The sequence below is a fragment of the Saccoglossus kowalevskii genome, chromosome 12 (genome assembly GCF_978046115.1).
Source record: "Saccoglossus kowalevskii chromosome 12, keSacKowa6.1, whole genome shotgun sequence".
Taxonomy (NCBI): domain Eukaryota; kingdom Metazoa; phylum Hemichordata; class Enteropneusta; family Harrimaniidae; genus Saccoglossus; species Saccoglossus kowalevskii.
The window spans coordinates 20,527,007-20,551,167 of NC_140652.1; the positions used below are offsets into that span (position 1 = coordinate 20,527,007).

The 24,161-nt window shown below is 36.7% G+C and overlaps 2 protein-coding genes across 2 annotated transcripts; both read left to right on the forward strand.

The window, feature by feature from the left end:
• Nucleotides 1-820: 820 nt before the first annotated feature.
• On the forward strand, nucleotides 821-9,671 carry LOC146735614 (sphingomyelin synthase-related protein 1-like). Its single transcript, XM_085506170.1, has 4 exons — nucleotides 821-959; nucleotides 5,487-5,604; nucleotides 6,241-6,391; nucleotides 9,230-9,671. Exons 1-4 carry the CDS (start codon nucleotides 898-900, stop codon nucleotides 9,391-9,393), a joined length of 495 nt encoding a protein of 164 aa, XP_085362296.1. The 5' UTR covers nucleotides 821-897; the 3' UTR covers nucleotides 9,394-9,671.
• A 5,062-nt stretch (nucleotides 9,672-14,733) lies between these two features.
• On the forward strand, nucleotides 14,734-23,184 carry LOC146735615 (phosphatidylcholine:ceramide cholinephosphotransferase 2-like). The gene is made up of 4 exons (XM_085506171.1): nucleotides 14,734-15,105; nucleotides 15,675-15,792; nucleotides 22,172-22,322; nucleotides 22,713-23,184. The coding sequence occupies exons 1-4, from the start codon at nucleotides 14,759-14,761 to the stop codon at nucleotides 22,946-22,948; spliced, it is 852 nt and encodes a 283-aa protein (XP_085362297.1). The 5' UTR covers nucleotides 14,734-14,758; the 3' UTR covers nucleotides 22,949-23,184.
• The last annotated feature ends 977 nt before the right edge of the window (nucleotides 23,185-24,161 follow it).

Below are 24,161 nucleotides of genomic sequence, written 5' to 3' on the forward strand. Positions count from 1 at the left end.
TCGCTGAAGGTGACCAGTGCCAGCAAGGTACTGTAAATGTCGCTGGTGGTGGCTAGTGCAAGCAATGTGCCAGTAATGTCATGGGAGTGGGGGAGTACCAGCAAGGTACTGTAAATGTCGCTGGAGGTGTTGAGTGCCAGCAAGGTATTGTACATGTCAATTGAGTGGTAGAGAGCAAGCGAAGTGCCATGGATTTCACTTGGGTGGTGGGTGCCTGTAAGATGCTGTACGCGTCGCTGGAGGCAGGCAATTGCAGTAAGGCACCGTGAATGTCACGTTAGGAGGGGGTGACGGTGTGACTAAAAATATCCATTCATCAGCCTATAGGGCTGGTAATTCTATACTTCATTCAACAAAATATTGGAAACAGTTTAAATATGAATAATATTTGTTGTTTATATTGCAAGAATAGGATAATAATATCTCATCTATAACTACAACGGTTTGTTTTGTCTAGACCACATAAACGCCACCATTCGCATCCGTACCAAGAGAAAGCGAATAATGCTAAGCGCATGCGCGGATGTGCAATCACTTTCATAAGTCGTCCTTTCTGGGGCGATAATGACTATGACCCATATTAAGATTGATATTGGGGACAAGGACACAAGACGTAGCAGTGAACACCTCAGGAGTTTGGAAATTAACGGTGATGCAATCAACATTATCAATCCCGACTCTAAACTAGACGCGAATGAAGTGTCTACTAACTATAAATTGGGAGGAAGAAAAAAGACTTTGCTGTGTATTGTGTACTTTGCTATATCTATGTACATTTCCTCCTTTGCTTCAGTTGTCGCAAACGACATGGTGCCTGATAGGAAAATCCACCCTCCATTGCCGGACGTTGCGTTTAAAACACTACCGTTCTTAGCGCAGGGTAACGCAGCCGCCAACATGGCCGTGGCGTCGTCTGTGATTATATTTATAGCAATGCTTGTCGTTCAGACAAAGCTAAGGTAAGGGTAATTTTTTGGGGTGTATTAGTAGGGCATGATTTATCTTCAATGGTCAACTTCTTTGACACAACCGCGGTTCAAAAAGAGGACGTTCGTTTCAGTTACTAACAATAAAACGCGCACGACTAGAGATTTGGCGAATAACATGAGTGCCATTTTCCGGTCATTGTGTGACATCGGTAGGTCATTCAAAGTACATGAGGGGTATTCTTTGCCTCCAACACGTTATTTTATAACCTAACTATTTGCAAGACCCCCCTCACAGTTTTGTTTTGTTTTGTTTTTCCAAGGGCGGTGATAGTCACACAGGCGCACGTGTTTGTATTTCACAAGCGTTATATACGTCGGTAAGGGGAACATATCGAGAACGTCACGCGCGCAACGATCTCCGACTTTTAAAACAAATAGAATAAATGGTGTAACGCAGTCGAATCTCATTTCACTGTTTGTGCCAATGTCTGTTACCAGAGAATGTGAGTTTTCACCTCAAATGTTTTTTATTAAGGACGTGGGACGTACGAGTCCCGGATGTTGAAGATATGTGTTGATATTTTTGACTAAAATAATTACATATGTATAAAGTGTTGTGTGTATTTTGTATATCTTTTGAACTGTTGGTACGACCCTTGCCTGCAAGCGCAAGTTCGTGATAATAAATATGACGTCATTGTCTTCATTGTAAAATGTATACTGCTAATTCACTGTAATTCTAGTTTTTGATAACTTCTACGTTGCATGTTTTATGTTAAACCTGTCGGCTATGTGAGAAAGAATATGCGTGGGAGAGAGCGAGAAACTGGAGATTGTTGTTACGTAGCGTTGAACGGCACTTTTAAAGCTGCACTGAATAAGCTGAACATCCTGATTTGTTGACAGGACACTCTAGATACGTGTAGATAAACATACAGGGTAACTTCCTGTGCGATTTGGACCCTAGATGATGAAGCGCTGATTGTGATTGCGCCACGATTTGACAGTCACGATGAGCACTTCGAATTTGAGTAGCATGAGATGTCATGGAAACTATTACAGACGACATTTGAACTTGTCTGTCATCAAAGAATATATCCGCGCCCATTTTTTATTAAAAATACAAACGGGGTCACCATGACTATCCAATGCACGGATTTTCGCTCTAACGGTCACGTAACCGCGATGATGTTGTGGGAGCGTAGACATTGTATTGGAACCATCGTGCACTGATATATACCACGCTACCCGACGCCATTTGTGTTATTGAATCACTGTGTGTGTGAACAGATTGCTGCACGTAAATAATAGACTAGAATCATCGCTGTGACGTTTGTTGTGTTACGAATGAATTGTCGTGGTAACTGTGGTCGACCACGGACACAAAACGAGTAATTCTGAAATGTTTGTTGAAAATAATAATAATGTTATTAGCTCCGAATGTTATTAGTCGAATAAGTTGACAGCGAAGCTGGTCATATTATTGATTGTCGGCGTCCACTTTACATTTTCGACTTCTTCCTGAAAATGGCTAGTCCAATTCCTACCATATTTCATAAGTAGACGTCTTGGATCTACCTCAATAGTCTGATTTCTTTGTTTTGTGACGATACCTTCAATTCTCAAATTTTAGTGAATATTTTTCTTATTTTTGGTAACATTTTTGAATTATTCTTGAAAATTGTTGGCCTGATTGTTTCGATATTTTAGACACTTTGGCTGGTAAATTTGTACATTTCGTGACGATATATTAACGTTTCTAATTTCAGAAATATTTTTGGTAAACAAATGTCATTTTCAACTCTATAGCCGGTCTTTATTGTTACTTTACATGTACCATCTGAGGGTACTGTATGGTAAAAACAAACAAAAGGGTATGTGTAGCTATTGACAGTGTTGTCATGGTGACAGTCTGTACATTTGGAAATTAATTTCTATTATAATACCTTCGACATCGCTGAAAAGTAACCTAGCGTAAAGTAACCCAATAACACAGTGACCTAGTTTAGGTCATGACTTCGGGAATTCATGTAGGTTATCTACTAGCCACTCAAGCGTCGTATCGGTGGTTACCGTAGAGTCTACCAATGGCACTAGTACTTGCTGTACATGGGACCCACATCAGAACCCACTCGTTTCACGCCGAAATCACGCCCTCATTCGTCGATCTGTTATTTGACCCACACTTGGCAGACGAAGGATTCGAATTTTCAACGTCGATGCAGTACTGCAAAAATAAACTGGCTGCAGCAGCACAAATATATGCGTCACCGACAACGCTCTGTATTCATTACATTTATTATTATAACTATTTCAAGCTACACTTCACTCCATCGCCATGTTATACTACTATTAGCCTTGAATAAGCCATTCAGATTGCCCTTCCCTTTGCACTCAAAATTGATCTGGTGAATCGCTACGTAAGTACATAGACGGCACGGAATTCTGTGTCGTCACTGATTAGAATTCTGCGTGGTTCATGAATATTGTGATGTTAATGCTCCAACTCCGCTCTCGTATCTAATTGGGTTAATGTATTCACTAGAAACATATGTGATGAAAGTTTTAGTTTGTTTCGGTCACGTGCTTTAAACAAATCGGAAGTTTATCAGCGTAGAATTTCATTACAGAAAAAGGACCTTGTTTCGTTTCCTTTAATCCCGGAACCGCAGCCGGTAACACTAGCCAGGCATCCTGCATGATAAGAAGAATAAATACTACAATAACTATTTGGCGCAATACTAGCGATGCACCGTGTGAAATGATGGGGAAGGGGAATGGACTTTTCAGAAATCATAAACAGCTAGTTCAAATGCCAACAGAATTCTCGTCTTTAGTGAGATCTCGCGTAGATCATTGCAATATAGCCGTTTCGGAATCACGTGGCCCTGTATTCTACCGACATTTTTTACTATTCCCCTGCGAATCGTGATGTGTTCGAGAAAAAAATACATGAAAACTAAACATTTTATACCAATAATTTAAATAATTATGTAACTACTCTATCTTAAAGATTGTGTTCAGCTAAGAGTCGACTTTTTTTTCAATAAAAAGAATAATCTAAATATAAAAGTATATACACAATCACAAATATTCAGCAATTCAAATTTTCTAAAATAATATTTCGATTCAAGTTTAAATCAGTGTGTGAAACAACATTGATGATAATTATTTGAAAGCGCATTAATTCATTGTTGGTTAAACATAGTCCATCATGTCTAATTCAGTTCACTAAAATAGTTAGACAAAATAACTGTTACTTGCACTATCAACAGATGTTCGAAAAGTTGACTAGTGGAATATTGACTGTAACAGTGAGAAAAAAAAACAATAATGTGGAAGTCCTTTACATGATGGAAATATGGAATATAACCAACATACATTAAAATATGACATGATTCGTCGTTTCCTGTGCTAGTAGACGCAATGAAATACTTCTCAGTGTTATACGAATCCGTCGTGTTGGTTCATGATACATGACCACCATGAAAGTAGTCGTTCTGAGTACATTTAAACGAGTCTGGAACCGAGCCTTTATCCGAGTCGTTCCGACTGTAAGCTGTACGTTTTGCTTTGTCATTTTATATAAGCACGACAATTATTTATTTACTCACTAATTAGTGCCAAGTAATTAGTGTAAACGTATTAGCCAGAGAAAAAAAACGTGACTGTTACGTACACAGGTGTAATCACTGCCGTATATAAATAGGCACAGATGACGTCTTTTTTTTATTGGGAATTTTAATGAGCAATTATTTGCAGTATAATATGATTCGCCGAATGTATTGTTTCAAGTATTAAAAAGAGGCTAATCAAGTTTTACGAGTGACGTATTCTACATCTCTTTGGTACTGCAAATTTAACTTTAAACAAAAAAAGAAAAACAAAACAATAACTTTAATGTAAAGTTAAATTTGCGACTTTCTTCATTTTTGTAAACATTTCCATGTAATATTCTAGTTCTAGTTTCACCACTTAGCAGCATTTTTCTATATACCATATTAAATAGGTAGTTGTTATTACAATAAACTAACAAATATGCCTGTATATTTTAGCTTATTTTTGCTGTCGTGCACATAAGTTTGCACGCATTTTTATTTCTGAACAGCCAGTCCCTTCCAACATGTTTACTTCAGGTCAATAGGGGTTCTGCCATGTTGATATTTACTTTACAAATTGCACTTATACTGAACTGTTTCAACGTTCTAAGGTTACATCAGTTAATATTCGAGTAAATTGATATACTGTTCCGCTGCGTTCGCTCAGAAGAATTACTTGTTATATATAAAATTGAAATGTTATTTTAATTAAAAGTAAAAGAGAACACAATGCCTAGTATATTGCGTTCTTGTTGACAATATCTACCGTAACGGCATGGAACAATTATGATAATCGAGTCATTGAGGGCGCTTGTAAAAATTAGTCCACGATCTTTTTGGGATCATCATTACTTTGCTCGTATCTCAGGGTCACAGAATCGTGTTTTTTTGTTCTTATGTTATTTGTGAGCTACCAAACTATCAGATGTATTAACAACATGATCCATATTGTTGACAGGTACCTTGCACTGAGACGCTTTCTATATACGGTACCGACCATGTACTTGATGAGAGTTGTTACACTATTTGTGACGTCTCTTCCGGTTCCGGTGTCGGAGATACAATGTATGCCCAAGGTATGTAGGGATTATTATGCATTTATTGCAAAAAAAAAATAATTGAAATATTAGGTGAATTTATTGAATTTTCTTTATTGACAATTGTTATTACATTGTACATACATTTCTCAGTAGTATAAAGTACTTATATACCGGGGATTCGTCATGCGCCAGATAGCCATAGCGTGTCATTGTTTACAAACAAGCGTTTATACTGAGCCTTTGCGTTTTTATCGTGTGTTGTTATCGTCGCTTGGGACTCAATTCCCGCGCGTGCGCAGCTGACGACCCTCCTGCTTTAATTTGGACCGACTGACAATAACAGAAAGTTAAATGTTGTTCCACAAATAGGGTTGCTTTTCGTTCCAATAACATTCTTTTTATTTTATTTATTTTTTGTGCGAATATGTAGTACCACTCCGAACACAAGTACATGTCCAACGTTTAACATATACAACATTTATCACTTCACTGGTACGCAGAAACAAATGAAAAGAAACAAAAAAAAACAAGGAAAAAAAACAAAAAACGTGTGACGTATCATGATTCAAAATGTCAAATGCGATAATATAATATTTTGTGACATCGCACTGCATTGTATTTAGTCATGACATGTGTTTTTATATCTCATGTATTAACGTATTATATTTACAGACTGATGGGACTATGAAAACTTGGTTTGACCGTTCATTTGAGCAGTTTATCACCATGTCTATCAGTACAAAAGAAGGGGTGGTTTGCGGCGATTTGATGTTCAGCGGTCACACTGGTATTCTCATATATTTCAGCTACTTTATTACAAAATGTACGTAAATACATATCAATTACTTCCCTGTTTTTTAGTTCCGCTGTCGAATTGGTCGAGCGGAACTTATCATATGAGTGCCTGTTCGTCATCGTCTGTGTCAACTTTGTACTTATTCGACTTCTTCTTATTATTGCTTTGACACTTGGTGTATATGTAACTTGAGCACTGAGACCTGTCTTAGATTTGTTCATTTAGTTATGATGTCTTCAATTTTCTAATTTTGATAAATATTGTTATTTTTGGTTATTTTTGGTGAAAAGTGATATTTTCGACCCCTTGTTGAAAACAGCAATTCCGATTGATTTGATACCATACATATAGGTACCCCAGACAGACAGATTGTTCATTTAGTGATGATATTTCAATTCCCTAATTTTGATGAATATTTTTGTAATTTTTGGTAAAAAGTGATATTTTTGGCTTCTTTTTGAAAACTACAAGTCCGATTGATTTGATGTTATACATATAGGTACTACAGATAGACCTTTCTCATATTTGTTCATTTTGTGATGATTTCTTCTCTCAGATTTGTCCATTTCATGATAACATCTTAAATGTTCTAATTATGATGAATATTTTATTTTTGGTAAAAAGTGATATTTTTTGACTTCTTGTTGAAAACAGCAAATTCAATTGATTTGATTGTATACATATATATGTATCCCAGGTAGACCTCTCGCAGATTTGTTCATTTTCTAATGATAATTTCAGTTCTTTATTTGAAATATGCATTGCTAACAGCAGAGCTATCTCAGCCAAGAGGCTGCTTGTTCCAAATAGCTATGACATTGCAATAGTCTCCCGTTGGAGGCGCTAATTTGACCGTTCAGTGGCAAATATCAGTTAAAATGAGAAAATAAGTTCTCAATGGTTATGCGTATTTAGTTCTCACTATTCGATACACTGATATGACAAAAGTTGGTTTGATATGCTGAATTCATTGCACAACTGTTTTTTGTTTGATGGCCTGTATTAAACGTAGTTTGTCCGGCATATTTTGGAATAATGCTCAACTATAAGTTGCGACTGAGGGATGTGTGACGAGTTTACTTTCTAGTGTCTCTATTATTTCTCCACGAAGATAAAGTAAACTAATACGACGTTTACAGTTAATATCTGCTTTGTCATCTTGAATTACCGGAGTTATGGTGTGCGTGCCCGGCAGTCTCTGCGAAAATCATGCGAGTGAAAGTGACCATTTTCAACTCTTTTATTCATGTCGTAAAGAATTTTGTGTTTAGAGATCTTCCTGAAAAAATCCACTGACCTCGCTTCCCAATCTCCGGTTGGCCTGTTTTCGTGGAGTGTGCGCTTCGTTTGACGCGATATGGTCAATTGCCATATGAATATCTGGTGTTGTTTTCTCGGCTTTTCCGCATTCGTATTGGCAACAATTATTCTGGGAGTCGTAATAATCGAGTTTTGTGAACTTGCCTGTACTGGTACTCACTCACTCACTCACTCACTCACTCACTCACTCACTCACTCACTCTCTCCCTCTCTCCCTCTCTCCCTCCCTCCCTCCCTCCCTCCCTCCCTCCCTCTCTCTCTCTCTCTCTCTCTCTCTCTCTCTCTCTCTCTCTCTCTCTCGCTCTCTCTCTCTCTCTCTCTCTCTCTCTCTCTCTCTCTCTCTCCCTCTCCCTCTCCCTCCCTCCCTCCCTCCCTCCCTCCCTCCCTCCCTCCATCCCTCCATCCCTCCTTCCATCCCTCCATCCCTCCCTCCATCCCTCCATCCCTCCCTCATGACAATAAACATAATCAGACAAATCGTGTTCTAAGGTGAGAACCAACTCTGTTACATTCGTCAAATTGTATTGATCAGTAAAATACATAGTTGCCACGGTAAATATTCAGTTTTAATGATAAGATGAGGAAATTATTGACCGAGGGAGAGCCATGGTGAATAATTTGTCAAAAACTGGTCACATACTGAGGTGAATATATGTTTTGTTGTACCGAGTAAATGAACACTACATACATTAAATGCTCGTGTTTGTGGCAGACGGCATTATTGTAATTAACTGTTCATGCGCAATAACGAAGTCAAGGTCATTAGATTGTCATAATAAGCTTGTTCCACACTGCGTATACGTTACCGCGTACCGCGCCATCAACTTGAACTTGAAATTTTTGTACTTCAGGTAAAACAATGCCAGACAAATCGTGGCCACCAATTAGCGCTCGTAGCACAAAAAACATGGTGATAATTTTTTTGTTGCGATGTGTGAGGGCGTACTACAATTAGATTCGGGCGTGAAGCTTTGTTTAATGACAAAGTGCCGGTACAGATAGGTTGATCTTAGCAACTGTAGACACTTCAAAAGTGGCTGTTTTTTCTGGAAATATTGAGAATAGAAAGGTTATTAACAACTATCTGAGTTTAGTTGCAATCATTTTGTAGGTGTGCTGGAGGACAGGACAGTTTTAATTTCGTTGTTTCTCGTATAAGATAAGTATAATCGTTTAAATAAAATTCACTTGAACAAAATAACAACTTATTTTTCCCCTGACAAACATCAAAATAGTTGTCATTGAATGACATTTTCACAGCATCTTAAATTATAAAGTTGTTTGTTTGTCGCTTATTAGGAGATATCAATTCTATACTTTTATTTCATATAAAATATATTAACCAGGTTGTACCAACGAACACTTGACCATTGGCCATTTAAGACAATCTCGGGACAAATATTAACTCAGTTGGATGAACGAGAATTAATTCGAAGTGAACGCACATTCTTTACTCCCCACCTCCCCATATTCGGTAACAGTTTTGTCCTCATAAAAAAAATCAATGTATGCTAGATATATGTATTTTGTCTCTTTCACCAACAGATACTCCACCGTCATGCCGCTTCCTGCATGTCATCAGTTGGTGCACAACCGTGATTGGCGCAGTTTCTCTGATTTTGTCACGTGGACACTACACAATTGATGTTGTCATCAGTGTATACCTTGCATTTTTTACATTAGTATTCCATGACGTCATGATAGAATAACGCCTTATTTTAAATTACAGAATCGCGTGCATGGCGTTTCCTTTGATGCAATACATCGAGTGTTGGTGACACTGTGGCACAGTGATACGAGTTTTGTCCGGTTTCTTTTGTCAGCGATTGTCTTTATTTTGTAGCCACATGTACACATTTACCGCATACATCACAATGCGATTTTATGAATAAGTTTATACTGTAGGGGGTATTGTGTCTGGTATTCATAGAAATATGAGATCTTTATGGTGATTTAGGAAAGTATTGAATAAGACAGTGCAACCGGAGTATCGTCTGGTCGTGTAATGTTTAAGCGTATACCTTCCATTATTCCCGTAATACATCCAATATACATCACCCTTGATGTATGAAGCCCTGAAGATGGGTGAAGTTATTTATCCTTCATCCTATGAATATGGCTTTAAAACGTGTCCGCCTTCTTGGAAATCAGTCGTCAGGTTGCGAGCTTCGTTAAAGAAGCTCTACAATCTCAGTTATGCATTTGTTTCTTGTTACATGTCGAAACTGATTTATATTTTTTTAAAGCGGGAGAGTCGTCACATGCGCATACGTCAGATGGCCATGGCGTGTCATTGTGGACAAATAAGCGTCTACCCATGAGCCTTTTTTAGCGTGTGTTGTTATCATCGCTTGGGACCCAATTCTCGCGCGTGCGCAGCTGACGACCTTCCCGCTTTAACTCTGTAGTCAGTGTTAAGCAATATGTATACTCATTGTTCGGTGTGATGTTAAAGTGTCCGAACGAAAACACCAACAAGATTACGTTCTTGTTATTGTGATTCCTACCTATGATTCCATTGGCAGACACACAACAAATTGTTACCATGCGCCATGACGGCTGGATCATAAGTAGCAATATGCACAGTAACTGAAGCTTTAATTTCATGACAGAAAAACATCGATTGGTAAAACTACCAATAATTTGGTTAACCACGATATTATTTTTAGTTCCTCTTTTGGAATTTTGAATCCGTGCGTTTGGAATCAAACTTGGAAACGTCTAGATTCAAATCTCATGCAAAGACATGTATGATAACTTTCCCACGCTGACATGTTTTATCATTTGATCAAAAATGGCTGACTGGCGGCCATTTTGGTGCGTACAAATTGTCGATTGTTACCATATCACCTGATTCAGTTGAAAATGTGCATACAAGTACTATACAGCAGATAAGACCATAGGTTGTGTTAACTTATGATTTATCGAATTGAAAATCATTTTTTCTAAGATACTAAAATCGTAGTCTGTAAATGTGTTCTAAACAATTTCATTCAAACTTTGTATCTAGCTTAAGGATATGCATGTCGGATTATGTGTTCTTAAGTTGATAAAAATACAACATCACGAGGAATGCATATGCACTGACATTATTTTGCGATCTGATTTTATCACAGATGTTTTTCTGTGATGGATTGAATGATTTCGTGTCAACTCAGGACAATGATTTTACATACTCGATTTTTGTTGCACGTTATTTTTTTTAGTTTAGTACTCACATATACTCAGCCCATTACAATATATTGCCAGCAATGACTGATCTCAACACAGCACTATTTAGCCAAATGTACACCCACACGATGCTATCGACGGACTTAAGCATTTATATACACAACAGGGTATTGTGCATCGTCAATGATTGTAAATCCTCCATTCACTACTGCCGCTAAATTTTTTCATGGCTTTTGCTTAGAATACATGTATATACGTGTAATGTTCCTCCCCCAGAACCATATACGAACATAGATTGGTAAATGAAATTGTTAGCACTTTAATTGATGTTTTTGCCAAGTTATAAGTTTAATCCCACACAGATGAACGCATATACTTTAAAAGACACATAAACTAATTACCACAACAATGGGGTATTATTCACCGAATCCAATATTGTAAAAAAACATCAAATTGACTAATAATATTCTGACCAAGATTGGTTCAATTGCAGCAGAGATAATGAGAGGAAAATAGTTGTTAATCATCACCAAACGGGGGTCATTTTCAGTAAATAAATCCACGACAGACATTCATCAAATTAAATTACGGCATCAATATTTTTTAAAACAGATTTTAGCTTCCTGCCATGTGGCCATTATTCTGCCATTGATACTGTGTACAGTGGTACACCCGTTAATATATAACTAAACCCTCTAACTATTCCATACTTAGAAATCATATTTCCCAATATAATAATGGAAAATGCTTAAAGGGGAACCTTCCAAACCCAGGGATTGCACCAAAGAATCATAGGACACTATTGTTTATGTTGTTTACAATGGTAATCTATCTTTTGTTATCCATTGTAATTTTAATTCAGAAAGTAAATTTGTTGTGAGATCAGACCTAACAGAAAGTGCCCCTTTAACTGAGTTACTTGTTCTATACCACATCCTTCCAGTTCCAGTATGGCTTTATAATATGAGAGAACAATGTTAACCAATCTGATTAAAATGAAAACCTATTTATTATACATTTTCTTTTACTTTATTTTAATTTATTATTTATAATTTATTTGTTGGCAGTTTTTTAAAAGTTTTGGTAATCACGAAAGCCCACAAGGATCTGACCAATGTCCATATAAAATCCTTTCAAATCTCGTATACTCTACAGCCATGCCGTCACTGAAGTAAACAATTACAGTGTACAAGAAAAAGGATTGCGTTGCATGGCGTGGGTTTCATTTTCAAATCATCTCAATCAACAGTTGGCTAGGAGAAATGCCAGGAAAATGTGGTTAGATACTTGGGTAATTTTTTGTACCAAAGAGAAGCCATATCGGCTACAGCTGTCGTTCCGTTCATCACTACGACTGCGAAGGACAATTTATTTTATTATTCTGACATGTTCTTGATCATATTTCATTGTAAGTTAGACAAAACGCGGCCAGACTCGACGATCGTTGCTTTGGTGATCTAAATATTCGGTTGATTGTCGAAGTCCTGTACAGCAGGGATTATTTATGGAAAACGAGGGGGGTGACATTGATACGATTGACGAAATGTTTGCCAACAGAAAACAAACAAATAGTATAACTTCAAATTTTTGAATTCTTTGGTATAGAAAATTTAATCTTGACTGCAACTATTGTGCAATTGATTTGCATTATTGCAACATTTAGATTGACTGTGAAATTAGTACTTTCACTCGCACCTCAAATTTGTAAAGTGTGAGAGGCGGACACGTTTCGCATTTGGACAAGACATCATGTTCTAATCGGTAGTGGTGACAGTTTGTTTTGCTTTTAACCATTTAGATACATTTTCTCGCAAATATGTGTTGACATTTGATAATTCGCACAATTTAGAAGTGAGAATTTGGAATGTTGTCATTATACTATTTTATTTTGAAATGAGACGCCACCACCACGTGTAGATGAGCAGCGAGAAAGTGTCAGTTTTGATTTTGGCCCGAATGTCACCAAAACATTAACGGTCTGAAGGGCAAGCGACCGCGAAAAGTTACCGGTGTTCGGTCGTTCCATAGTAGTTCCATGGTTGAACCGATGGACAGAAACGTCACTCCCGGAATGATAAACTTACCGAGAGCCGTATTATCTCGATCGCTTTTTCGCAAACATTATAGGTAGAATCAATCAGTCAGAGGGGATCGCGTTGAAATCTGTTTACGTATGCATTGGTTCAGATGTAATACAAAAGTAATACAAAAAGATGTACGTAATAATAATAAAAGCTATTACAATTAAAATAAAATTAAATTAAATTGACGCTGTACAATACATCATATTTTAACCAGATTGAATTTTACCACGACACTGGATATTGATACCACTATGTATTGTGACTTAAATTCGTTTCGTGTTACTGGTATTTGAACATTTGGCAAAACAAAAATTCATCACGGCTGGGTAATGAAAATGTACGCAGGATACCAAAGAACGGGTTATATATGATCATACTAAATTTACACAAATTTTTAGAAAATAACACAATGGACGAGTTTTCTAATACGTGGGATTACATTTGAAATAATAATAATAATAATAATAATAATAATAATAATAATAATAATAATAACTTTATTTAATTAAGCGCAACAATTCCAACATATGAAGATCAAAGGCGCTGATACAATAAACAATCAGTCAAATATTAAAAGCACATTTAAATAAGTGCGTTTTCAGTCTGGATTTAAAAATGTCTACTGAAGGACTAGAACGAACAGACAGAGGTAATTCATTAAAAAGTTTAGGACCTAAATTTTCAAAAGCACGGTCTTTGTATAACACCTTGGACTTTTTACTACACACCTGACGAGTTTTAATAAGATACTTCGATTCAGATCTTAAACTACGACTAGGTACATAAAATTCGATTAATTCACATAGATAATTTGTGGCAAAACCATACAAAGATTTATACACTAGTAAAAGTAATTTGAAATTGATTCTTTGTACAACTGGTAACCAATGAAGTTTAATAAAAATGTCTGTAATGTGGTCATATTTTCAAGCACGAGTGACAAGGCGTGCTGCTGCATTTTGTACACGAATAAGAGGTTTTATCTTAGTTACAGGGAGACCAGACAATAATGAATTACAGCTGTCTAAGCGAGAAGATATAAATGCATGTACCAACTTTTCAGTATCAGATTGGGATAATGATTTACGAATACGATTAATATTTCTTAGAAGGGAATATCCAGATCTACAAATAGTAGAAATGTGTGTTTCCATAGATTAGCTGGGAATCAAACAAGACACCTAAGTTTCTAGCACTTGACGAAGCACTAACCAATTCTTCACCAATTGCGATACTAGACAAAGGACACGAGTCTTGTGAGAATCTCCGAGACGACATGCACACAAATTCAGGTTTCGACACATTCAAAAGTAGGAAATTACAAGAAATCGATATCAATTCCATCTGCGAATACACTATGTATGTTGAAAATCAGTGGATTGTTTTAGATTTCCCTAAAATATTGTTATAGATCTTTACCACATATGAAAACAGTGTTTGTGTTGTGGTTTTAAAATAAATGAATGTACATACACCATTCCGAACACGTGTTAACTTCGTACCAAGGTAGTAATAAGTCTGGAAATCTGGTTTACACATAAACTCGCGTTTAGTACCCAAGACACGCAAGGAAAATCGGAAGAGACAGCAGTGATTTCATTGCCCGGAAATGTCGCCTAGCACACACATATTTGAATATAAAAAAATATATAAATGTATTCCAAGCAGTACTGTGCGTGTTGATTTATATAAATAACACGATGATATGCAGCTCGTACTAAATCTGCTTTAGGCCCTTGTAGGCGTGTACGAATAGGCATTGTTAATTTAACCCACTCATATTCCGCAGCGATAGTGGCTAGAAAACAACAATGGTATAATGAACATAGGTATGATGTCGACCGAGGTCGACATGAATCCAGTATTGAATGGCGGGACGACACAAGCAAACGGGCAGGATGCCAAGTATAAAACCGTGTTCGGTGGAAGAAAAATGACCCTGTTCTGTTGCCATGTCTATTTCGCGGCATGCATGTACCTTTCATCTCTCTGTGCGATCGTGGCGAACGACTGGATTCCAAACCCGGAAATCCATCCTCCATTAGACGACGTGTTATTCAGAGCTATACCTCCGCTGGAATCCGGCAGCACCATCGCCAACATTGCTTTAGTTGCATCTGCGGTCATAAACATAGCTATGATAGCAAAGCAGAAATACATTTTAAGGTAAAAAATTCAAGATAAATTACCGTTTTAATGGTAATATTAATACTATTGTTATCAATAATATATATAACATATTTTTGTGTGTGTATGGAATCCAATATTGATATGCGAGACGTATTTCGACGTGATGTCTTGTATTGTCATACTGTGCACAATGTTGATAATAATTCCCAAACATAACCATGCGAAGTTCAAGGATATTTTTGATTATGCTAACTCTGATTCTGAATATATTTAGCGGGTCAACTATTCAAATGAATGTTTGAATGCAATATTTTAGCATCTGCTTGTACATTTATTTATTATCAATGATTTGATTGTTTTCATTATCGTGATACACAACGAGAAAATACGTATACTAAAAATGTATGCAGATGTATTCATGTTCCCGTCCAAACAGAAATACACCGGGTATTTATGCGGGTCGAAAACGCGAACCCCATCTATCAAATAACGTGGATTCGCTACCTAATACTACATCCTATACCTATTGAGAAACTATTCGTGAAACATATTTCGTTTTTCTAGCATTTTTTGTCAGCAATAATGCGTCTATTTATTATTGCCAGGTTCGTCATTTTACAAAGATTTCTGTACACATTGCCAACAATGTTTCTAATGAGAGCGTTCACGATGACTGTGACGTCACTTCCGATGCCGGAAACTGCTATCCCGTGTATGCCAAAGGTAACGAATGTATTACACGTAGTTACCAAAAACATTATGCGTATATGACATACCGCGCCAACAGGTTACATCTTGCACATTCAAATTAACACTCTGATCTCGCAAAAGATGACTGAGCGAAGCAGAAGTTGTTGTTGGTGGTGGTGTGATATAGGAGATCATTTAAATGTGTGCTTATATTGTTACAAATTTAAAACGCATTGTAGAGCCAACTCACGCCTCTATAATAATTGGTAGGTACTGGACAAATAATTTGTTGTAAAGCCTTTATAGTACAGTGGATTTAGGGTTTGACCCGGAATAAAATAGTACATTAGCGAATTTTGTTTCAAAAGTTGGCTAAGGTCTTTGAGAATGACCAAAATAACCCCATAACCTTAACCGTTGGGCAATTTTTGTTAGAGCATGTTGAAGATTTATTGTTTTTTAACACTGATTTTACCTACCGCAGATGCAATAACCTCTAATTACCTCTAATTACCATTGAAATGTATTACTGTATAGCTACAATATTTTAAAAACAATGAATGAAATATAAATCTGCATCTGTAACAGATCACTTCAACATGCATGATGACGTCATTGCTGACGTCAGAAGTCCGTCGACCTTGTGAAGTCGATGTCTTTTAAAAGCTAGTAGTCCAGTCAATCTAATTTGATTTTTAGGTCAACCCGGACAAAATTGCAACAGAAAGTTTCTTTGCAGATTTAGCAACAATGGACATCTATAAACAACATATCAAAAGTCTACCAAAATCGGGCAAAGGGAAAGTTAATTTTTTCAGGTATTGATATTGCCCATATAATGGAAATATTAAGCCATTTTATTGATGCAGTAAGTGGTACATATACAAATGCATATGGGATAATAATGGTCAATATATCCACATATTTATCACACTTACCACACTTATCATATTTAGTCAGCCAAACATTTTTTTGCGCATGGTGAAGCAAATAGCGCCCTCTATATGGATGTACAGCGCCACCAAGTGGTGATATTTTCAGAAATATACAGGGTCTGGTATTAGTCTTGTTTCATTGGCATTTGGTCAGTATAAATTCTACACAATATGGAAAACTCTGCGATTATTGTTCATATATCATTTTCATTATTAAAAAACAAAATTTCAGGAATATTTGGGGCATATTTAGATCCATCATTTGCCAAATCAACATGATACTTTGCTGCAGTCGGTCTCCATAACTCGCACCTCCCACAAATTATACATCTGCATAAAAACACACAAATGAATCATGTTTATCAAAGTATATGTGATTGTATCATGTAAAGATTGGTGATACAATGGTAATAAATATGAAAGACATTTCACAGTTATAGGTATGTGGAATGTGGCAATGATCACATAATGAAGGGGGCTCATATCAAGGTTTGATGTGGTAATATCAAAAGAGTGATTGGCAAGACTTGTGAGGTATCGATTATATCAAGTTTGTGGTAGAATGAGACAGTTACAAACTAACATGATCAGACTTGTGTTTTGTCATACCTTCATTCTGTTTGGGATTGGTATGAAAATAGGTTGGTTGGTTGGCTGGCCAATCATCAAATCAAGTCAGTATAATTCTAAGTTTATAATATTATAGTTGATCATCATCATCATCAAGATCCAGATTGGGTGAATTTCTACAGCTTACACCTCTACATTCATCACACATGGGAGAGCATTTTAGTCCATGTTTTCTACATGTGCAACGTGTCGTTCGACAGTCTGCTTTACATTTACATTTACATCTGATAACTGTTAGTAATTTGTCAGGTGTCAGGTGTCAGGCTTGTCAGTTTGGATAGCAAGCAATTTTCCCTTCTTCACTTTCCAGCCCCATTCTTCTGGATTAACATGAGTTTGCCCTTTCCACATCAGAACCTGGTGGTATACCCGTGGACTATGGTAACCTACAGCTGCAGATGTTGGTGGAATATTCTCAGGCCCTACACATGTAACGCTTGTAGCAACTTTCTGAAAGAATTTTCCCATTGTGAGTGAATCCAATGTTTCATCGGACTTGTCATCATATAAAAGGACCAGAGCTTTTTCTCCTGACTCCATAATCACAATGTCGTCTTTTGAAGCAACATCTTGGTCAAACACTGAAGCATGACATTGAAACTGCTTGTTGGTTTGGAATTTTTTCAAGGACAGACCCTTTCCTAAGCCATATATCCTGGATGTGGTGTCACAGCCCAAGACAGCATGTATAAATAATATGTTTTTGCAAACAAGTGGTCCTAGTTTGTCTTTGGTATGTTTTATGTCTCACACTTTGACTTCGTTTTTTGTATTTCGCAGTGCCTCTGGTTTTAACTACAGTTTGTGACTATTTAGGTTGACATGGTAGATCAACAACACTAACAAGTCTGTGTCCTCACTTACAACTACCATTGGTGCATTGACAGCAGAGTCTACAGCTGTCATCACTATAAGGACATCTGCATCTTCTTCAGCATTTCGAACCTTGATTCCCTTCACTTCCAGTTCAGTTCCCAGGATATTAATGAACCGCTGCTTATTTGCTGCATTTGCAAGAAACTGTTGTTTCTTCATTATTCATAACCATGTCAGAATCAAAGTAAACACCAGTAGACATTTTCCCTATTGAACGCCTAGGATGAGTTGTGTCTTTTGTTGATGGTCTATCTGGATATCCATCAAAAACAACTGTTGATTCTTTACCGTAATTGCGGTCAATGTAATCAAGGTAAAGTTTGCAGATGTCCTTATATGTTAGTCCTCGTGGCAATGGAACTCTCTGTAAAGTGAACCTCCATCAATAACATACTTAACCTCAATGGACATGTCACTAGTAATGGGACCAACACATTTCCAGACTGCTTCGGCTAAAACTGGCTTGTTTGCTTCCCGCATCAGTGCATCAGAGGCAAACAATGCTGGTGGATGAATACACAGCTCATATGTGAAAAGACTGGACAACTCGTCTGTTGATACAATTCCCCTTGCAATGGAAACAAGTCTTTGAAATAACAACTGGGGATCAACTTGTACTTCATCTGCATCAAGCTTTAATGATGTTTTCACACAGCCTGTTTTTTTTAGTGAATGAAAAATCACTCGCACTTTTTCCAATCATAGACTTTATTATTTCAGCACCAATAGACCTAGCATTATCGACATTTACTGTGTCACCAGCAACAACTCCAGTAGCTATACTACATAGAGAAGAGTTGTTTCTTGCACGAAGAAACTGTACTAACTCCATTAGGTCATTATGATCTCTAATTTGCCTGGTCTTTGCACCCTCTTTGTGTTGCTCACTTGTGATGTAAGGAACACCAGTGAACTCTTGCATTGCGCGATTGACTTCTGCAAATACAGGTGTTGATAGTAGCCAAACGGTACATTGTATTTCTGACATACCTCTACCCCTTGTCAGCCGACCACTTGTTTTGACACTCCACATCAACACTTGTTCAATTGCCTGACCACATGGTATCCATTCAGGAATGATCGAAATACATCAGCATTACTTTCTGGTAGTTTTGGCATAATCTGAAAATATATGTACACTGACTTTGCATAAAGATTATGGCCAGATGCAGTATGGAAGCATGTCTGGAAAAGCTTTTGGATGGAGAGACCAGTTACCAGTTCTTTCAGCTTTAATGAACTTCTGGAGTATTTCAATCGTCTCTATGTACTGTAGCCATAACTTGGATGTTCTAAGGAAAGCGAGTGTTTCCTTGAATTGGTTGATTTTTTCCTGTATTAGAGTCAGTACTTCCTCTGAACAAACCGATTCTATCTCTGTCTCGTGTGCAAGCAGCCTCTCTAGGATGGTTCCTACTTCTTTCAACTCATTTGTTGTATCTTCTGTTTGTGACTGATTTGCATTACTGGAATCGCCATGTTCGGGTATATCTGTTAATTCACTAGCACTGGTATTTTCTTGGTAATGGAAGGTCATACATCATTGACAAAAGCAATGCATATAATGCTGCTTCCACTAGAATGTGACCCTTAATAGCCCTTGGAATGGCATTGCCACTCAACATATGTCCAACACATTCTCGGCATAAATTGTCTCCAATAGTTTCTTAAGTCCAGATCCACTCATCGAATGTCAAGTGCAACCCAGAAAACTCATCTGCACATGCAGACCACCCAGTCTGAGAACAATATTCCTCACACTGCTACTTGTGGGCTCATTATGTTGGATTCCCAGTGATTTCCATCACAAAGGCTGGTCGAAGGTGAGCACTGGTGATACATCATACTTCTTGGCTTGTTCACTGATGAAGCACATAGTTGAGAAGATACATGATTCATTAGTTGATTTCATATCGATTGTCATGAACATTATAGATGAGACCCCAGGATGAGGACCTTGATGTACCATTTGCATAAAACCATTCCAAGATGGTCTAGATGGATGTAACAACCAAGATATTTTCCACAGAAGATCCACATTCAATGTATCATCACCTGCTATCAAAGTGGGTAACTGGGCATACTTTAATTTGGCCATGCCCTTTGATAACTGCTTATAATATTTAATATTGACTTTTGCAACAGAAACTATATCCTCGGATGTGACATGAACTTTAGGTATGGTGTTGTTCCACAATATCCCTGGTGATATGGTCGTTATTATGCCCATACCATGAAACGTGTTCAGCCCGTCAATGGTCTGGACATTATGGTCAACATTATCAGCTACATGTTGTATAAAATGTCTGGGTGTGAAACCAGGAATGTCAGTTGCTTGGTGCAAGGTAGCACTACGTTCAAACTTCTGTACCTCTGCATATGATGAACAAAACCCATGATTATGGAGAGAATCAATGAGAAATCGTGTGCCAAACTGGCGATGCATTTGAACAGCAAGTCCTATTTGCAGTAACTCGTGGACGAACTGACTGCATGATGGCCTGCCCTATGGATGCCACCTTAACATCAGTGTTTTTTCCAACAAACATATCTTGAAGTAAAACTTTCAGGGTGGATGGAAGGTACTCAATTTCTTTCTCAGTGCGTTGCATTTCTTCAGTGTTTGGGTATAAATGACTAGTTGTGCTGGACGATTTTATATCATTTTAATAAGTTGTGCAGCCGTTTTAATCAGCCGATTTTTTTCGGATTCAGGGTCTTCATTCTTTGCACGATAGTGTAAATCATGTAAAATTGCTGATGCTGAGAAGTCTGGCTTGTACCTGTTGCATCCACTCATCTTCGTGGATCTTGAGTTTTGTTGTTGCAATGTTGTACGAATCTAAATTTATCACAAGCATAAACAAGACGCGTTTAGTACACACAAAAGCCTTCAAATCTTGGTAAAAGTGTTTGCATTCAGAAAGTCTGAAAGTGTTCAAGCAAAGAAATTGCGACATTATCTTGTGCTTAAGGTTCGTCTGGTTGCCATATAAGGGAATCACGTGATGATAATCACAAGTCACATTGACTTTACAAACTGAGCAATTTATTATGATTGACAGTCATGCAAGGACTTGCAAATGACTTGTTTTAACTATATTAAAATATGATTACTCTAAACAGAGCAACTAATACAGAAAGGAAAAAGAGAAGTAATCATAGAAAAGTGTTTATAAAAGTCTTGCCATAACAATCTTCCTTGTGTAACAGGATTCAGCTATATTTTGGGAATAACAGGGTGTTTAAAAAACCCTGGAAATTACAAACGAGTCATTAAATGTTCAAACAGTGCTTAGTTTCCTAGATGCTGATGCTTAGAAATAAAGGAAAGATATTTTGTTATACCGATAGGTATCTGGTAAAACAAAAGATTGGTTGACTACTTGACAGGATTAAAATAATTGTAAAAAAAATGCTGACATCAGCAAATTACTGTTCTATAACTGGCGGATAGTTTCTTCAGTTTATCTAAATAAAAAGTGTATAGAAAACACTAGCAATATCTATATGAAATAATGTGTAGGCTGTAAGTAATATTAATTCCAAAATATAAATGTAAGAAAAATCTAAAATGTACGATAAACACTAACCCATACATCTACCCGTGTAGAAAAATTGCCCATGTTATCAGTTCTTGTTTTTTGTGGTAAATCTACAAAAAAATCCTTATCTTTTGATACCAAACTTGTTAATACTTGTTACTATTTACTTCCCGGTTCGGCCTGTTTCAGGGCTAAATCCACTGGACTATTAATAGGAACGATATGTACATGTTAAAGAGACGTGACCAATTTCATTTTCGTCTGTTAGTAATGATATTGAAATCGACGACCTTACAATACAAATGATAATAGACCAGATGTTTTCAAATTATTTGAAGACAATAATAATTTTCTATTTGCTATATGAATTTAGTTGTTAGAGTTGTTCACAGATGCGTGCTAAGTCTATGACTTTTGTCTTCTCAGACTGATGGAACAATAATGTCACGACTGTCTCTCGCTGTTATGCAAAGTGTGAGCATGGGAATTACTACAGATAAAGGGATTGTCTGCGGGGACCTTATTTTCAGTGGACACACGAGTACATTCATATATCTAAGCTATTTTGCTACAAAATGTGAGTAGTTACAAAAATGACAGTCCGTGTTCCGAATTTATTCATGAATTTATTGTTATTCAAATGAATACATTTTTTTTCAAAACAAGTACACGTATTCAAATAAGATACATTTTTATTCCAAACAAGTGCATATATATTCAAATTATATAAATACAGGTCAATCTGTTCGCATGAACCAATCAAATTCTCGAGATTGTTACTACATAGTGTGGTGATATAAACAGTTATAACACTGTTTTGTTACATTGCACTGCCATGATATCAGTTTATATTACAAAAACATGCATCTATTCAGTTAAGGTTCACTTATGTACCGAATAAGTGCATATATTCAAATAAGATTTATATTCATATACAAGAAAAGAAAATTGTTATATTTACTTACAGATAGTCCGTCAACGTGGCGGAGTATTCCTGTAGTGTGTTGGTGCCTCACAGTAATTGGTTCGGTTTGTTTGATTCTGACACGTGGACACTACACGGTGGATGTCGTCCTCAGTGTTTATCTTGCATTTTTCACTTTAACGGTCCATGACGTAATGGTTGAACACCCTCACCTTCTTGACAGGTACTCTATTGTGTGCCTTGCCTTTCCTTTGATGTACTTTGTCGAGGCACATTGACTGGAATGGCTGTTTTGTTCATAACGACTTGGCACCACGTGTTTGAACCTACCCAGAATCAAATCACCATTTTATTTTGTTATTGAATTGAACATTTAAAAATGAATAACATAATATATATAGTTTATAACTAAATTTCAGCTTGACACTATCTTACACTTATCTTATATCGGAAGGAATTACATCAATATTGCATTGTACTGTGATAGGGTTTATAAAATACTCGTGAACTGAAATGATGTGACAACGTTTTCCTTTACATATTGGGTTTATTGTTGCGACAGTGAGCAGTAGACCAACAATATATATATATATATATATAGTCATACTAATGAGGTTTAATATACATATTTTAATGTATTATAAATGTATGATTATACTTAGAATATACCATATGTTGAATTGAACAATAAAGTCGCAGATAGGTATGTTTTTTAGGTTCGGATTGCAATGTTCATTTCTGCATATGCACTTGATATCGTACATGTGCATACACACATATGAGAATACATGCACGTTGGAAGAATAAAACATGTGCATATATGTTCGTAACTTCATGACACCATTCTAAACGGTTCATATACATTGGCGACGACATACGCTACATCTATAGATTGTCTTTTCTATTTACAGAAACAATACTTGCGGTGAGGCACATATACCACAATTCAACGCCATATAAGAGTATGTCTTTCTGCTTGCAAACCATACTGAACAAATATTTTATTTACAGACTTGATTACTGAATAGGGGTTGGATAAAGTAAATACCAAGAGTATGATATACTATATGGTATAGATGTTACATACATTGGCGCATGGCGTTAATTTCATTTAATATTTTCCGCTGTTGCATGGTCATTTTCTTATGGTATGATTATGGTACGGTGAACATTATTTTATTTCAAGTACCACATTCAATGGTGTTATGCACTAATTAATCCATAGTACACGTTTGTATTGCTTAAAATATTGTATGGAATACGTCCTCCTCTCATACCATTATATATGTACGCTATGTATCACACAGCTGTAACCAGAATCAATCGCGTTCTAGCCACAATGCAACACACCATTAGAAAACTCTAAACACATATATTCAATAGACAAGTTAGCCTGTTTGCCTCTGTGTCACAGTGTAAAGCTTATTCACACTGCACGAGGGGTTCTTTCACTGGTAGAATGCGGTAGAAATAGTACTGGAAATGAAATAC

Excerpts from the sequence above, each read along its gene's own strand:
- LOC146735614 (XM_085506170.1), top strand. The coding sequence starts at position 898 with ATGGCCGTGGCGTCGTCTGTGATTATATTTATAGCAATGCTTGTCGTT. Across the intron at positions 960-5,486 it reads GTCGTTCAGACAAAGCTAAG|GTACCTTGCACTGAGACGCT; the intron begins GTAAGGGTAATT and ends TATTGTTGACAG. Across the intron at positions 5,605-6,240 it reads AGATACAATGTATGCCCAAG|ACTGATGGGACTATGAAAAC; the intron begins GTATGTAGGGAT and ends TTATATTTACAG.
- LOC146735615 (XM_085506171.1), top strand. The coding sequence starts at position 14,759 with ATGAACATAGGTATGATGTCGACCGAGGTCGACATGAATCCAGTATTG. Across the intron at positions 15,793-22,171 it reads CTATCCCGTGTATGCCAAAG|ACTGATGGAACAATAATGTC; the intron begins GTAACGAATGTA and ends TTGTCTTCTCAG. Across the intron at positions 22,323-22,712 it reads AAGCTATTTTGCTACAAAAT|ATAGTCCGTCAACGTGGCGG; the intron begins GTGAGTAGTTAC and ends ATTTACTTACAG.